This window comes from Channa argus, chromosome 13 (assembly GCF_033026475.1).
Source record: "Channa argus isolate prfri chromosome 13, Channa argus male v1.0, whole genome shotgun sequence".
NCBI lineage: Eukaryota > Metazoa > Chordata > Actinopteri > Anabantiformes > Channidae > Channa > Channa argus.
The window spans coordinates 27,045,947-27,063,889 of record NC_090209.1 but is presented as its reverse complement, the minus strand read 5'-3'; the positions used below and the strand labels follow the sequence as shown (position 1 = coordinate 27,063,889).

Sequence of the window (17,943 nt, the reverse complement as noted above, 5' to 3'; positions counted from 1 at the left end):
GAATACTGCAGTGTCCTGCTCCCAGCAGCACAGACAAAACCTCCAGATTATCCACAAAGCAGAAGCACGTCTCCTTTTTGACCAGTTAAAAAGGAGACACGCCACTGTTCAGGTCTCTGCACTGGCTTTATCAGGTTCAAAGCTCACTCTCATCTACGGAGTGGTCGACTCAACAACACCTCCCTACCTGAACTCCCTCATCCAGGCCTACAGTCCCTCTTTCCCACTGAGCTCCTGGTGGTCCCTTCACCTCACAGCCCAAAACTTTTCAGCTCAGTGATTTCACAAGTAAGCTGCCATACTCTGCACACTCTGCAGCCTCAGTCCTAATACTCAAAAAAACTGTTCAAGATGAAACTTTTCCTGTTTTTTCTTGCATCTCGTGAAACCCAAACTGTTCTTCAGGTAGCACTTTGCTTTGATCACATTGATCACTTTGATTTTCGCATCACACTGCTTGTTCAATAAATGTAAACTTTTGTTTTATGGGACACAATAAGAAAAGACTTTAGATCAAATACAAAGGCACATGTCAGTTCTACATAAAACTCTGAGTATAAAACTAAACACAAACAGGTGTTTGCGTTTGAACCTTAAAAGTCTCAACTGCCTCGGCTAGTGGAATACAGAAAATGCTGAGACTTTGTTTAAAGCTAATAACTATTTTTTTTTTTAGACTGAATTTAGTGAAAACAGTAACACCTGAGTTCGTAGACCAGGATAGAATAAGTTTGTTATGTGATCAGATCTGTGATGTTCTGATGTTCTGGTAACACACACTGACCCCCCCTCCTTTCATCTTGATCTGCTGATATTAGCACCTGAAAGCTGCACAGATACCGATGGTAAAGTGTGCAGTAACAAACTGAGAGCAACAAATACTAACTAAAACTGACATTTAGTTTTTTTCCTAATAAAATAATTTTTAAATTCCTGCTGAAAAATTAACATGTTTATCAAAACTTTTAACCTTTTTATTAGCAACAACGTGATCAAGTTTAAATCCTCTTTAAGCATTAATTGACACTGTTTACACATTGTTTAGAAATGATGGACGCTGTGTCCTCCATGTTAAAGAGGAGAGGGACCCTCTGCTTTATCTCACTCCACAGTCCAAAAGCATCTGTGATGGTGAATGGTGTCTACATCTGCTGCCTTGTTTATTTCAGTAACACAATGTCAAACCACACCAGCATGGCTCAGTAGTAAAAGAGTCCAGACCTGTCACCCATTAAAAACATCTGGAGCATTATGAAGAGAAAATGATGACGAAGCAGGAGAAGTGTTGATCAGCTGAACTCAAGAATGCAGGAACATTTTCTTTAAGAAAAAAGTCACAGTGGTAAACTTGCCTCTGTCCCAAATTTTTTGGAAATATGCTGTTCACATCAAATTCACTGTAAGAAAACCATTTTCAAGCAACAACCACATTTGTTAGTTTCAACATTTAATCTGTGTCTTATGTTTTATTTACACTTACTCAGTGTCCCAGTAGTTTTGGAAAGTGTTGAAGGTCTTTTCACAGACATTAATCATCATGTCTAAACACCTTCTCACACCCACACTCTAATAATTACGGTCACAATTGTTTTTAGCGTGTTATCTCCTCGTCCTCCTGGTCTCCGGCTCTCCTACAGTAACTGACTCACTTAGGATTTCCTGGATCGCATTAAGTCCTCTCCACCTCTTCATCATTACTTTGCGCTGACCTCACATTGATCTGATGTTTCCCATCAGTGTGAAGCAGTAGATGACATCTCTGCCTTAAAACAACATGTTAGAAACTTGAAACTTGCTGAAGGACTTAATTACAGTTATTGTTGACCGTGAAACGGAAGGAATGTGTCAAAACTTGATGATTCTCGTTCTGGTGGGGTCCAGTTCCTGCACATTTGTTGATCTTTTTTTTCCTCAGTATCAGACATGACATCACAATTATGAATCAGCTAAAAGTTAAAAGTTAAAGTTGATAAGTGATTATTTCCAATATAACTCTCTCCTACATCTACATATATTGATACAGCACAACAAGCACATCAGGAGGTGATGAAGCTCCAATGACTCAAGAGAAAGCAGCTTTGCTGAATCATAGTTTTCTTTCTGTGTCTCAAAGCTGTAGGACATTGGACAGATGTTCATGTGAAATTTCTATAGTGAGCTGTAAAGTTGGGTCATTCAGTGCGTTGGACCCTTGTTCCTTTGTCCCTTTTGACAGAAACCCATGAAAAAGCGTCTAAGAAGAAAAAGAGGAAATAAACAACCGACGTCCTGCAGCTGTAGACTGAGCAGCGACGAACAGAAGAAGAAGGTGAGGAGACAGATGCAGAAACCGTCATTAGTAGAATCTGGAGCATTACGTCATGTTAGCTGACCCCCCCCCCCCCCACACACACCCCACCCCCGTTCTGTTCTGCATCCGAGCTCTGATTGGTCCATCACCCAGTGGCCTATGAACCCTATTGGCTGATCTGGAGTCAGCTGCTGTAGAGCTGACAGAGGACAGGAGAGACGGAGGGAGGGATGTTTCGGATAAAAGCGGCAGCAGCAAGACCTAGTCCGACCACATCTGGATCAGCAGAAGTCCAGTAAACCGTCCCGCATTTATCGGACTGTGCCGGGACTGCGTGCGGACTGTGCCCGGACTGGGGTCCCGCTGCGGATCGAAGCAGGAGGAGCCGCACACGGAGGAGCAAGGTGAGAAGATGGGCGTCTATCCTCCGGCTCACACAGGACCGGAGACCAGAGCAGGAGTTTACATTTTTAATCATTTCAGATCAAATTCTCTGATTTGATCAGATTAGTACAGAAAACCTTCATCCTGGAATTAAAGTCTTCATGTCCGTATTTGACAATTTTAAGAGGATTTTAGCAGCACAAAGTTTGATATGAACTAAGAAATGTCTCCGATTGAATATTTTGGGTTCATTTTCAGATTATTGAAAATTTGTTTCAATTCTGTATAACTGAGGAAAAAGAAGCTGAAACAAGACAAACATGCTTCAGCTTAAGAAACATAAATTAAACTACGAAGTCTTCTTTCAAAATGTTTTCAATGCAGGCAACAAACTCTTACCAGCAGATTCTAGCCTGTTGGCAGCTTCTCACGTCAGATTCACCTCCACCTTTACGTTAGCTAATGGAGCTAAAGCGTTAGCCGAAGCTAACATCGGTCTGATGCTAACCTTGAAGTTACTGTAGCTTCAGTCTCACGTTAGCTTGAAGCTATAGGCTGGTTATTTTTACTAAAACTGAGGAAGAAATTAGGGGGAAAAAACTGAGTGGGAAATATACTATATCTAAACCAAACTCTCCAAAAAAAAAAAAAGAAAAAAAAAAGAAAAATCAAGTTCAGTGGAACAGACAGACTCTCAATCCACAGGACCAGGACCAGAGAGTACATCTGATAATTATCTGGTTGTAGGAAAAATCTTAAACACCACCAGTATAAAAATACCACCAACCCATTTTGGGTTTATTTTGGTATTATGTGTTATTGTGGTTAGCTTAGCTTAGCATAAAGACAGGAAGTGAGGGGAAACAGGAAGGACCGGTCAATGCTTCGGAATTAATCAGGACGTTGTATGTAATCTATTCAGCAGTGTGTCATTCAGCCATCTGAGTATCTGTGCGTAATGTTGCGCCCTGAGGTTTGGACCACTGGTTTTGGTTTGTGACTGCTGGTTTCTGCTTGTTATACTGTTATACTAACTGAACTGGTCTAATTTCAGGCTGGTGTTCTGGGTTCATAGTTTCAGTTTGAAGCTTGCTTCCTTTCGTTATTCATCACCTACCGTCCCTCTCCTTGTCTTGTATCCCCAGTTTTGTAACAAGTGAAAGTGGCTGAGCTGAGGACAGAAACTAGGATGAGATGAGTTGAGTTGTTGTGTAACGATTCTTCAGAAACTCTTTGAAGAAAGTAGGTCAGAGTTTCTTCACATCTTTGCTGCTTCATTTCATCAGCTCCAGCTCCTTTCTTAACCTCTTCACCTCCTTGCAAACCCACACGTTTCCTCTCACTGCTAGTTTCACTCCAACCTGGTTCAAACAGGTGAACTCATATTCAAAGATATTTATTAATCCCAGAGTTAAGAGGCTTTTCCCTCAGTTGTTAAGTGTCATTGGTTGTTGGGCCCATTGTAAAGACTGACACTGGAGAGACTGCCACACATCATGTTGATGCAACAGGAGAAGACATACTCATGCAGAAAACACGCAGGGAGGCAGGACCTTATAATGATGCTGTGGTGACAGGAACCCAGTGAGGCTGAAACCACTTGGCACTTGTTCCGCCTGAGATCCTAAAGAACGGTTCCTGTTCTTCATCATCAGTTATTCGTCTTAATGTTTTCTGTATTTATTAGCAGTGTGACAGTGAGCACGAGGCATCTCATGTCTTTTTGTCTTCAAACAATTTGAAGCACACAACACAGGATGACTCGTGTCTGAGCTTCACCGTTTGTGAGCAGAACTGTTCCTCCCCTCTGAACAAAAATCTTCCTTCCAAAATGTTTTCATGGTTTGATGTTTTAAAAGATTTTGACTGAAGTTATTTTAAAATCTTCATGACGTAACTTTGGAAACAAACTGTGTGCAGCTGGTTCCTGTGATCATGTTGCTGTTCTTAGTGTGTGTGTGTGTGTGTGTGTGTGTGTGTGTGTGTGTGTGTGTGTGGGTGTGTGTGGAACTATTTGAGGGTTCAGGTTAGAAACAGGTTGGGTGTGATAATTAAGGTCAGATTGTGGGTGGATGTGCATAATGTCCGGGTGTGTCCTCACCGTAATAAAAAGTATGTGTGTGTCTGAGTCCAGAGTTTATTTTCCAGTCTCCCTTACTGTCCTCCAATCACAGTCTTGCAGCAGGACACTTAACGAGGCGCTTGCAGCTCGTTAAATAATTAATATCGGCTCATCAATATTCCATCTGCTCAGCCACAGGAGGGGGGAGGAGATGTGTTGAGATGTTAGAGCAAAGAGAGGAACCCTCCTTCAATCTGTTGTTAACAAGAAGATTCACATCGTTCTTTTTTCCACTGCGTTCATCTTCAACGTAGCAATCACAGAAACTAGCTTTTTTTTTGAAGAATATAGATTTCTTTGCCATGTAGATGTGCAGCCAGGGAATGTAGTGGACCATCTGCATGACTGCTCAAGTTTAAAACAAACTCAAAGTGTCTGTGCACATCTGAAGAAGTCGTTTTACTTCCCATGAAATTCAGACAGTTCATGCTTAAAAAAATAGCACATTTCTGACAACCAATCCACAAAATATACTTCCACAATAAGTTCTTTATAAAGTAGAAGGATAATTTTTTTTTACCTGAGTATTTTCACCAAGCAGCTTTGCTCACGATCGACTCACTGGGTATTTTAGTGGATTTAGTGAATTTACTGATTTAAGATTTAAAGAACATTTATTATTTAGCAGGGGGAAGTGTCTTGGCCTTGTTACAGCTGCTCTCTGCTCAAAGAAAGAAAGAGGAGAAGAACCACACAACCCACTAAGTACAAATTACTTCAACGTCCATCAGTAAGAATAAATAAATCTGAATATGAACAGAAATGGGACAGCGCAGTAGTGACATCAATTCAGACTTTTTTTTTTGTGTGTGCAGCAGTCGAGCAGTTAGTGAGCTCTGGTGACTTAGTGAATGGAGTCGATCACAGAGCAGCTTAGAGTTTGATCCCACCCCTTTGTCATCTTATGTCACTTCCTGGCTGGTTGCCATGGCACCAGAGGCAAGGTGTCCCCGTTTCCTGTCCCGTTCAGAGAGAGAGTGTGTGTGTGTGGCGGTTTCCCAGTGACAAATACGATTAAATCAAACTCTTTCTCTGCAGCTAAAAACAAATCCCCTTGTTGTTTCCCAGAGACTTTCCACTCCTATCCTAAGACTCCCATAACTTTTAACTACACTTAGCCCCAAAACAGAATTACTTACATTAGGGTTCCTCTTTCTCCTCTAGAGGAGGCTAAATAAGTCTGTATATCACTGCATAAACTGATATGTGGCCTTACAACATGTAAATCATCTACATTCCTCACATGCACTGTAGTAACCTCATCACTGTAAGTCCACATAAACACATAGTTAAAGACTTGAAGATTCAAACAGATGATGCTGCTTCTTCACTTTTTATCCTTTTTATTGTGTCTGTTTAAAGAGATTGTGTGAATACTGCAACATTCAGTAGAAACCACTTTATTCAGTCTTTAGCGTAAACATTTTTGTTGCTACAAAATGTGTAGAAGAGTGTAACAATCCACAGTGTACATAAAGAAATCCCAAGCAGCAACAATAAAAGAGCATATGCAATTCAATATATTCAATATTCAACATATTCAATTTCCAATTCCTTTTAAATGTACTTCTGTCCATTGCTTTATTTCTGTCCCTTCTGTCTGTTTTTATTCAGCTATAGATGAGATGAAACTCATCTCCTGCTGACAAAAACTGAGGGAAGCTGTTGACATTGTTTAGCCAGCAGATCCTCTCTGTTCTGCTGAATGCACCATGGGATCTGCAGTCCTCTACATGCTCCTCCTCTCCCATGTGACATCATCAGTGTGTGGTAGCATGGGCAAAGCCAACCAAGGTAAGGGACAGTAAGGACAGCAAAGAAACAGCTGACCTGCACAGGAACTTTAAATCATTTGTTTGGAAACACAGGCTTGGTATGTGTGTTGTGTCCTGTAGGTGGCGCTGTGCCGTGTCCTCTGCAGTGTGTGTGTGAGACGCGCCCCTGGTACACCCCACAGTCTGTGTATCACCAGGCCAGGACAGTTGACTGTAATGAACTGCATCTGCAAAATGTCCCAGCCAACATTTCATCTGACACACAGGTAACTCTATTAGTAAAGACAGTAATAAAACAGATGTACTGTTTGGTCATCTACAGTATAAATGATCTGTAGAGACATGTTCGAGATGCTGTACGACTCTTCAAATAAAGCCTATGAATATTATGAACAGATTTACCACATTTCAGCTTACATTGGTTTTGTCCTCACTGACTTTTGCAGTGAATAAAGTGATAAACTAGTTTGTTCTATTGTGAGTATGTTTTGTTGATGTGTTTCAGGTGCTGCTGCTGCAGAGCAACAACATCTCCTTCATCTCTACTGAACTGCAGAGTCTGACCAACCTGACAGAGCTCGACCTGTCACAGAACCACTTCACACAGGTAGCTAAGTCTGTGTGCTTTAGTGTTGTAGGTCTGTTTTTCACTGTTTGTCTCCATTCTCTTTCCACATGACAGAACCAGATTTGTCTCTCTCTGTCTAGGTGAGCTCTTTGGGTCTCTCCTCTCTGGGCCACCTGGTGACTCTGTACCTAGAGGAGAACCACATTGAGGAGTTGGAAGACTTCAGATTGAGGAACCTGTCTAGTCTGGAGGAGCTCTACATCAACCACAACCGCATCTCCTCCATTGGACCTAAAGCCTTTGCTGGACTCACCAACCTGCTGCGGTAACTGGCTTATTTTTTTCTGGCCTCTCTGACTTTATCTCTTAAACATCTAACATGAGCTGTCCCTCTGATGTCCTCATTCCTGATCCTGTCCATCCTCGTCATTCCCAAATGATGCTCTGCATCACTTCATCTAACTCACTCCAGAATTTCTCCTTCTCTTCTAACTCACATCCTACCTGTGGTTCATAACCACTCACAACATTAAACATCACGCCTTTCATTTCCAGCTTTAAACTCATCACCCTGTCTGATACTCTTTTCACCTCTAGAACATTCCTCACAAACTCCTCTTTCAGGATAACTCCTACTTAATTTCTCTTCCTATCTGACCCATGGTAGAACAACTTGAACCCTGCTCCTAAGCTTCTAGCCTTGCTACATTTCCACCTGGTCTCCTGGACACACAGTATGTCCACCTTCCTTCTCTGCATCGTGTCATGTCACATCATGTCAACCAACTCTTTATCCTTCCCTGTCATAGTCCCAACATTCAAAGTCCCTACTGTCAGTCCTACATTGTTAGCTTTCCTCTTCTCTCTCTGCCTATGAACAAGCCTTACTCTTTTCTTCTTTCTATCAACTTAAACATCCTATCTATATAATTTATTTTGTCTTATGTGTGGACTTGTTTGAACAGCACAAAATCATATTGTCAGACCTAATGTCACTGCTCTGCATTGACTAAGGTGGGTCTCAGGTAATCTCTGATTGAGGGCTGTGCAGTGTGGCCCTTATTTCTGAAAGTGTAGTCTCATTCTGGGTGGAAACATTTGCCAAAATCATAGATTAGAAAGCAGAAAAAGATTTACAGAAGGACTAACAGCCTTTTCCATATTAAGAGAAGAAGAAAAACACACCAGCCACACACTGGAGGACATATTTCTTCATTCCAAAATGTCTGGGCAAAAAAATCTTAAGGAATGTTGTCCCATTTTCTCCAAATTAGCATTACCTGATGTATGATGGGGTAATAGTGATTCACATCATTGGACTCAATTTATTTATATGATTACAAATGAAGAAATCTGTTATCCAGGGGAGTTTGTGTCTAGCTGATATGTTTTTAATGATTTTTACTGTCAATAGGCTCCACCTGAACTCCAATCGTCTTGTGGCCATCGACAGTCGCTGGTTTGAATCCCTGCCATCCCTGGAGATCCTGATGATTGGAGAGAACCCCATTCTCGGTCTGGAAGAGAAAAATTTCTTGCCTCTGTCACACCTCCATAGTCTGGTTCTGGCTGGAATGGGACTGGCCTCCATCCCATCTGCCGCTTTCCTGGGTCTCGACTACCTGGAGAGCCTCTCCTTCTGTGACAATCGGCTCAGGTGTGTCTGAGTTCTTTGCTTCTATTCACCTAAAAGCCTGTCTGAAACAGTTCTCTTCCTAAAACGGCTGAAAGCACTGTTTATCTGGGCATGACAGGTCTGTTCCGAGAGATGCTCTGAGTGTACTTCCTAATTTGAAGTTCCTAGACCTGAACAAGAACCCAATAAGCCGCATCCAGCAGGGAGATTTCCAGAACCTTGAGCACCTAGAGGAGCTAAGGTCAGTCTGTTTTATTTATCAAAATGATGATAAAATGTGTATTTGACATCAATTACAGCTACTTGACCGAAAAACAAAGGTAAATATAAATTATTAAAGGTACCTACGACTCACTTTGTTGTTATTGTTTTTTCTTTCAATATTCAAACAACTGTATTGATCCCATAGATAAATTGTGTTGCTTTGTTACAGCTGCTCTCACCGTGAAAAGTAGAAAAAGGAAAACACTACTGATCAATAAGTAAGAAAAAACCCAGCTAGAGGAGTAAACGTAAATGAAATAAAAACAATACTATTTGTCCACTTTGACCATTTGATTTTCCGGATCTGTGGAGCAGTCTTTGTTTCGTTGTGTTACAGAGAGTCTTCCCTCTCTAACAATCTTTGTCTCGGTACAGACATCAGCTACAGAGACACTTTAACCAAGTTCCTTACAGAAAACAATGTTCTTTTCTGCACATTCAATGCTGAGAACACAGAAAAGCCCGAATATTCATTGTTTTTGGCTGCAGTCTGAACAACATGGAGGAGCTGCTGATGGTGGACCGAGCAGCGTTCAACAGCCTCCCAGAAATCGCCAAACTGGAGATTTGCAACAACCCACGACTGTCCTACATTGACCCGCAGGCCTTCAGGTGACACTGTGATGACAAACCAAAAGTGTCCTTTTTTTTTTTCTTTTTTTTTTTTTTACATTTTGTCTTTACACACAAACTTTTATTTTTTCCATTTAATTTAGTATTTTTCTCCTTATTATCCCTCCTCACTCTCCTCTTCCTCCTTAACTTGATTCCCTTGTGTTGCTCCCCTCTTTCTCTCTTCCCACCTTCCAGTTATCACTGTCTCCATCTCCTCCTTTTTGACCTTTTCCTTGTTCCTCACTCGTCTTTTTCTCTCCATGTTTCTTTCCTTTCCCTTTTCTCTTCGCATTACTTGCTTTCTTCTTTTCTTGTTTTCTTTTATCGTCTCTCCTCGCGTCCTTTTGCTGTTTTCAGTCTTAATTCTCTTCTCCCCTCAGTGACTTGTCCTCCCTCCGGACTCTCCTCCTCCACAATAACCAGCTCAGCCTCCTCTCTGGAGACCTCCTCTCCTCCCTTCCCTCCCTGGAGGAGGTGTCTCTCCACTCGAACCCCCTGAGATGCGACTGTCTCTCCTCCTGGGGTCCACACCTTGGGAGTCAATCACATCTAAAGCTGCTGGAGTCCTCCATCACTGTCTGCTCCTCCCCGCCTCACCTGTTAGGTCGGGAGCTGCAGGAGGTGGTAGCAGCCAGATGGGAAGGGGCTGATAGTGTTGGGGGTGGTAACAGCTGCCTGCCTCGCATCTCTCCTCACGCCTTCCCGTCAGCCTTGAATGTGAGCACTGGACATCCCATCACACTTGAGTGCTGGGCTGACGCAGACCCTGCCCCCCAGTTTTACTGGGTAACGCCCACTGGAGACAAGGTGGGTGGGGGGGGTGGTGGTGGTGGTGGGGGGGGGTCGTGGACAGGTAAAGGACCTAGCTTTAAGAACCACACACCTCTAACCAGACAGTTCAAAGGGTCAGTGTCTCTCTTCTTATCTGTGCAGGTGAGCTCAGAGGTGTTGGCTGCACCAATCATTTCACAGGAGGGAAATGGTCTGAGCAGGAAAAAGAAGAAACATCGCATGTCGGAGCCCGGAGCTTTGGTCATTGAACACGCTGAGCCTTCAGACACCGGTCAGTCCTTCCCCTCCGTGTTTGTGGTAATGAGGACTACAGTATTGTTCAAAATAATAGCTGTACAATGTGACTAACCAGAATAATCCAGGTTTTTACTATATTTTTTTATTGCTACGTGGCAAACAAGTTACCAGTAGGTGCAGTAAATTCTCAGAAAACAAACAAGACCCAGGAATCATGATGTGCAGCTCCTAAGGCTGTGGAATTGGGCAATTAGTTGAAGGGGCGTGTTCAAAAAAATAGCAGTGTGGGAGTCAATCACTGAGGTCATACATTTAGTGAAAGAACAGGTGTGAATCAGGTGGCTCCTATTTCAGGATGAAGCCAGCACTTGTTGAACATGCATAGGAAAGCCTGAGGAAAATGCGTCGTACAAGACATTGTGCAGAAGAACAGCGTACTTTGATTAAAAAGTTGATTGGAGAGGGGAAAACCTATAAAGACGTGCAAATAATTATAGGCTGTTCAGCTAAAATCATCTCCAATGCCTTAAAATGGAGAACAAAACCAGAGAGACGTGGAAGAAAACGGAAGACAACCATCAAAATGGATTGAAGAATAACCAGAATGGCAAAGGCTCAGCCAATGATCAGCTCCAGGATGATCAAAGACAGTCTGGAGTTACCTGTAAGTACTGTGACAGTTAGAAGACATCTGCGTGAAGCTAATCTATTTTCATTACCCGTTTGCATATGTAAAAATACTTGAAGAAGTCATGTTGCCTTATGCTGAAGAGGACATGACCTTGAAATGGTTGTTTCAACAAGACAATGACCCCAAACACACTAGTAAACGAGCAAAGTCTTGGTTCCAAACCAATAAAATTAATATTAATCCCCGGACCTTAATCCAAACGAGAACTTGTGGCGTGATATCAAACATGCTGTTCCTGAAGCAGAACAAAGAAATGTACATGAATTGTGGAATGTTGTTAAAGAATCATTGAGTGGAATAACAGCTGAGAGGTGCCACAAGTTGGTTGACTCCATGCCACACAGATGTGAAGCAGTTTTAAAAAACTGTGGTCATACAACTAAATATTAGTTTAGTGATTCACAGGATGCTAAATCCTAGACACAAAAACCTTTGTACAAAATAGTTTTGAGTTTGTATAGTCAACAGCAGACACTGCTATTTTTTGAACACAGCCCTTTCAACTAATTGCCCAATTCCAAAAGCTGCATATCATGAATGCTGAGTCTTGTTTGTTTTCTGACAATCTACTGCACCTACTGGTAACTTGTTTGCCATGTAGCAATAAAAAATAAAAAAAAACCTGGATTATTCTGGTTAGTCACATTGTACTGTTATTATTTTGAACAATACTGAACATCCCAACACATAGTAAAAATGTGTGCATCTCTCTCTCAGGTGTGTATACCTGCGTAGCATGGAACACAGAGGGGGCTGACACAAAGAGCATCTCTGTCCTTGTGGACTCGCAGGGGTCTGTGGGTCAGTGGTCGGATGCAGGGAGTCAGCTGGGGGATGAGCCCAGCAGTGAGCAGCCCTGGATGGGGAACTCATCGAGTAGAGCAGCCTCTCTGGTGGTTCTGGCTAAGGTGCCTGCTTTATTTGTAATCTTCCTGTGTTTTGCATCTTTTTATGTGTATTTAACCTTTTCTGAGGGGCATTATACAGTATATTGTGTCGATTTCTTATTATTACAAATATCAAAATACTTGTTTCTGTGGTGATTTACTGTTGCTGTTACCTGTGCAGGTGGTTCACGCCCAGTCCGTGGTGTTGGAGTGGAAGCTGTATCCCAGCGGAGGACCTTCATTGGAGGTTCATCAGGAAAACCCTCTACCCCTGCCCTGGTGGGCCAGTGCCACTATGCACATCGACAACCCTCAGATCAGCTACAGCGCCAAGGTGAACACACCCCACCCTTTCTACACCTGTCTGACCTTTGTGGCTTCCCATACATGATGTAATTTAATGCTCCCAGCACACATGTAAACAGCTTCCTTCACGTTTACACTCAGCTGGTCCGTGGTTACCTAATGTATCACATGTAATAACAGCATCTAACCCCCCTCCTCTCTCTCCAGGTTCCAGTTGATGTTCAGGAGTACAATCTGACTCACCTCCTTCCTGCCACAGAGTATCGCATCTGCCTCACCGTCTCCTCCACTCCTCCCTCTCCAACTTCACCCTCCTCCCCCACCTCTTCCTCCTCTCCCAACCACACCTCCTGTCTGAACATCACCACCAAGGAGGCAGGTTTCTCAGTGGAGTTGGTGGCATCGCGGCGCAGCAGCGTGGCGTTGGCAGCCGTCATGGGCTCCATGTTTGCTCTGTGTATCATGGCCCTGCTGGTGGTCTACATGGGCCGTCGTGTGCAGCAGCACAAGTCCTGTGGCCACTCGCTGAAGAAGTATATGCAGCACGCCACATCCATCCCTCTGAACGAGCTGTACCCACCACTCATCACGCTGTGGGAGAGTGAGGCAGAGAAGGACAAAGAAGAGAAGGAGGAGGAGGAAAGACAGGGAGGAGAGAGAGAGAAGGGGGCAGCGGGGAGTCAGATCGACACAACAAAGACGTACATGTGGTAGCTAGAGGAGCAACAGATGTTTATGGGGGCACGAGGAGGGAAAGGAAAAAGTCATGTGACTCGGGGAGGCGCCTAACAAACACATGGGCAACATTTGCAAGATGTCTAACGAACACCTGACTGCTGTGAAACAAAGGGAGGAGATGACAGATGGATAAAAGCAACCTGAAGATTCTCTTAAAGGACCATTTAGCTGTTTTTAATGTTTTAGCCTCACACCCCTTTTCAGATTGGTTTCCTTTCTTCCAGGAAACTGCTTTTGTTTTGAAACATTGAATTCAGTGCATTTTCTTGTTGATGCATCTACAATGCCAAGGTGAAAACATCCACCCTCACCCACTTTTTATTTTATTTTGGTAGAAAGTCTATGTGCTCTGTTAAAAGATGCAAAAAAAAAAAAAACAAGAAATGACTCAAAGCAGCAAAAATGAGAAATTAGCAAAAATAGACAAAAGACCAAAACGAGAGGCGACCATCTCGTTTTTACCTGTTTGTCTTTTGCAGTCCTGGTGTTTATGAAGATGGGGCAAAGGGGTCAGAAAATATATAACCGAATAAACCAGGATTTGTTGTAATGGGTTAAAATATTAAATTACTTGTTTCCTTTTTGTTTCATATGAACGAAACGAAGCGGTCGACAAAGACAAAAGAAGCTGATGGATTTCTTTTCGTTCATCTGTCTCTCAAATGAGGGATGGAAACTGTTATTGGGTCGTCAGATGGTTCAAACAGGGCGACTCTGAGGAGCCAGGTGAACTGTTGACCGAATGTTTTGTGCTCTGCTGATTTCATCACCTTCCTCTCTGTCTGTAAAGCACACTGACAATAGCTATACTGTTAGAAAATCGGATTATTGTAATTTTATGAAGACGAATGCAGCACTAACACTCAGCCCTCAGTAGCATCAGATATTTCACATGAAACCTTTTCTAAGCAGCATTTCAAAGGTCTCGTTTTAAAATCTTCTCAATTTTAAACCTTCACTTAACACACTTATTGTTTTTGTGTATGCAAATAATTTTACATCCAGGGGGCATTTGATAAACAATGTAGGAGGTATGTAATAAATTTAGTCTTCATACTAATGCAATAATATAATCTATTACTTTAAGGTTTCTAATATAGTTCCAAGGAAGTCACTTGTTGCACTTCTAAACATTGTTTTTATATTTTCTTTATAGTAACTTTTGGAGTCAAACCTAATGACAAGGGTTAATATGTCCGTGTACATGAAACTGAAGCAGCAAAAGTTGGAGCTGAACCTCCGTCATCTGAGGACATGATGTAGGCCATGCAGTTAATATCAAATGTAGCATCAGCTTTTAGCTTCAGGCTGCTTTAAATGTCAGGTTGTTTATACTGAAAACATCCGCGTCTACTTCCCACTTCATATAAAGTCATAGCTCTTAGGAATTTTCACCAGGCAACAGAGGTTCCAGTGGGTAACTTCCCTGTCAATTTTTAAACCATGTGAACACACAAAAACAAATTATTTCCTGTATATAAACTGGTGTTAATGAATGAAGAAGCAGTGAGAATGTGCAGAGCAGGACGTTAAGTTATTTGAATAAATAAAGACCCTGGTTTCGCTTCTTGCCATGGAGCTCTATTGTTACACCACTGGTTTCTTTACTGTATTCATTTTTCAAAGACCAAGAACAATTCACATTTTCCTTTTTCTTTAAAAAGCTGCGCTGGTTCTGAGCCTTATATTGTGGTAAAAATACTGCATTACATTCTCACTACTGCGAAAATTTACCTCACAGCACAGCGGAGGAAGTGAGGCCTGTGCTCGCGACTAAAAGCTGTAAAACACAACGAGTCACTCCAATCTTTTTGAATCGAAGTGTAAAAATGGCTCTGCTTGTGTGTCCACAGTTTTAGTGCGGGTTTTGTTTACCTGCCCTCGGTTCTGCACATTTATTGACTGGATACAGGACTTTTAATATTCCACAAACTTCACTTTACTTGACAGGTTCAGCACGAAAGCTTTATGATTATTATATCGTTTTGTGTTTGTTCTGCATTAGACTGTACACGTGCTGTTCCCTCCTCTGTCTGAGCTTCACTCGTCACCCATCCTGATACACGAGTGTCAGGATGGATTCAGGTCAAATCTCCATGTTAACAACTGTGTCCAAACATGAGCATGTGCTTCAGTTCAGTGCAGAGCCACATTTGACTTTTTTCTGACACTGTGGACTTTTTAGCACTGGGATACGGGTGGTGCTGCATGCATTTGCACTCATATATATGACTGTTTGTATGAAACCTTGTCTGAGTAACAACCTGCAACCTGCTGGATGAGCGCTGGGTTCACTGGGTTCAGAAAACACAGTGAAGTGAAAACCCACAACAAAGATTCATCTGTACTAGACCCCTCCAAACCTCTGTATACGCCCAAAACTAGTGATCCAATATAAACCAGTCAGTGCTCATTCATAACCCTGGGTTCTTTACATTTTACATCCAACTCTCAATAAAAGTAAGAGACACCGAACCAAAGTTATAAAGACACTAAAATGATGCAAATGTGTGTTTTTAGTCTTGAAAATGTGCAAAACACAAGTCAGAATGAACTTTGTCAAATGAGTTATTGCAAAAATTATGTGTGTGTGTAATTATTTCATACACTTGAGTCTAGTTTTCTTTAGTAAATGCAGAATGTGTGAGAAGGTCAACTCCTATGGACGTGATTGTGTCCAAACAGCTTTTCTCCTTTAACCCTTTATTCTTTTTTGGGGTTAAAAACCATAAGCCCACCTGGAATCCAGTTTGCAGGTTTATTGCTCCGACTTTCAGCCAAATATTCCCTCAACTGTCTGTTAATTAAGTCTTCAGGAACAAAGCCCCAAAAGGAAACTGGGCATTTTAAAGGATATTTACTGTAAATACAACTGTTGTTCTCTGGTTCCAGGTTCTCCACTGTGACAATTTCTATCACAGTGACCTGAATCTCTATGAGTTTGAGACTGTTTGAACAAGACATTTGAAACATTATCTTGGATATAAACTGGAACAATGATGCAGAGATGAAATGACAATAAGTGAAGTTCAGAGAATAAGGAGGAAAACAACCTGTGAATTTGAAAATTAAACTGTCACTGTTGTATCTCATCTAATGTCAAATAATCGGACATTTGGAAGTAACATCATTCTCTCCCCCAGATTTAGGATTGTTACCTTCTTTTACACCTACAGTACGTGTGTGGGTGGGGGGGGTTCAGTTTGGGAGCTGCAGTCTGAAGTGTTACCAACATTTCTCTCTTGTTCATCAGAGTGTTTCTGTAGCGTCAAGCAGATATACGAGCAGCTGTGATCACATGACCAGACTCCATACACTGAAAACCACAATGCGTGTGTGAAGCTTCAGAAACAGTAAGAACTCTGGAAACAAGTGAAACACTCTGCAGGAGGGTTTTGGACTAGTTCAGTTTGAACAATGCGAACTGAATGACAGCGCCCTCCACTGTCAATCCCAAATCTCACTGATGACATGACTTTACAGTAATATGCAGTGTATTTTATATAAAGTGTATTGTTCTATATTTGAAAACAACTACTGCTTATCATTAATATTATGATTATTACTCATTACTGAGCACCAGATGTAACTACAGATGTGTGTGGGGGGGTTATACAAATACACAGCTTATCACTCTACAGCCTGGTGTTTTATTACAACCTTGAGACGCAAGATGCACAAAGACAAAGAGCATTGCCATAAGTTTTATAAGCTCTTCTGACCTGTAACTAGCAACAATCAGGTACAAAAATGCATAATTTAAGCTTAAGATATCATTACTGCATCTGTTTAATATGTAAAATTCTAAACTAATGGACCAAATACACTGGATGTTTATAAGATACAAGCCATTACATATGGTATTTGAGGGCAAGGTTTTCCCTGATATGTATAATGTCGTCCTTATTGTTTCACTGCCTGAAAATACAATAAAATTTTCCATTTCCCAATTGCACATCCCAGAATTGAGAGTTTAACCCTGTGTTCATCAAATGCTATGGATTTTAGCATTTTCACTTAGGCCTTAAACCATTCTAAAGGGTTTATTGATTTGTTATATATTCATAATTGTAATTCTGGAATTACCAAGTATTCACTGTGCTGCTAAGTCAAATGGTGCCAGTCCTGTATTTTTCCATTTAGCTGAATAATCTGGGTTCCACCAACATATTCTGCCCCAAGCCTTCAAAATGTGAGTCTTTAACATGTGACAGTGACAGTAACATTTTTGGGTTTTGAACATTGGCACAGACAAGATGTCACATTTAAAGGCAGTAGTGGTTAGTTGTGGTTATTATCATTCTGCCTCCTAAATATTTTTCAAAGCTCCGAATAAAGAGTGGCTAAAATGATTTTACATTTACATTTAGTCATTTAGCAGATGCTTTTATCCAAAGCGACTTACACGTGAGGTACAAGGCAGCAAAAATCTAAGTCAAGGAGAAAACATCAAAGCAAAGTCCTATCAGAAAAGGGTTTTTTTATTTGTTTGTTTGTTTTTGTGAAAATTTATTTAAGTGCATAGGAAGATGCGGAAGAGTTCTGTTTTCAGCAGTTTTTTGAATATTGAAAGAGAGTCAGCTGAGCGTGCAGAGTTTGGTAGCTCGTTCCACCATCGTGGGATCATTGCGCTAAAAA

At 41.6% G+C, this 17,943-nt stretch overlaps 1 protein-coding gene across 2 annotated transcripts; it reads left to right on the top strand.

The window, feature by feature from the left end:
* The first annotated feature begins 2,471 nt into the window (after nucleotides 1-2,471).
* si:ch211-180f4.1 (uncharacterized protein LOC100144405 homolog) lies at nucleotides 2,472-17,260 on the top strand. Of its 2 annotated transcripts, none has more exons than XM_067526530.1 (13): nucleotides 2,472-2,694; nucleotides 6,476-6,590; nucleotides 6,692-6,837; nucleotides 7,077-7,178; nucleotides 7,280-7,464; nucleotides 8,554-8,796; nucleotides 8,894-9,016; nucleotides 9,529-9,651; nucleotides 10,035-10,461; nucleotides 10,588-10,717; nucleotides 12,092-12,282; nucleotides 12,443-12,595; nucleotides 12,775-17,260. In XM_067526530.1, the coding sequence occupies exons 2-13, from the start codon at nucleotides 6,509-6,511 to the stop codon at nucleotides 13,279-13,281; spliced, it is 2,412 nt and encodes an 803-aa protein (XP_067382631.1). In that variant the 5' UTR covers nucleotides 2,472-2,694; nucleotides 6,476-6,508; the 3' UTR covers nucleotides 13,282-17,260. The 2 variants fall into 2 exon arrangements, with proteins under 2 accessions (XP_067382631.1, XP_067382630.1); XM_067526529.1 differs by having other exon boundaries at nucleotides 6,411-6,590.
* Nucleotides 17,261-17,943: the final 683 nt, after the last annotated feature.

Bases quoted from the DNA above. Each gene is read 5' to 3' on its own strand.
- si:ch211-180f4.1 (XM_067526530.1), top strand. From the start codon at position 6,509: ATGGGATCTGCAGTCCTCTACATGCTCCTCCTCTCCCATGTGACATCA. The intron at 8,797-8,893 runs GTGTGTCTGAGT...TGGGCATGACAG, and splicing joins TTCTGTGACAATCGGCTCAG to GTCTGTTCCGAGAGATGCTC. The intron at 9,652-10,034 runs GTGACACTGTGA...TTCTCCCCTCAG, and splicing joins ATTGACCCGCAGGCCTTCAG to TGACTTGTCCTCCCTCCGGA.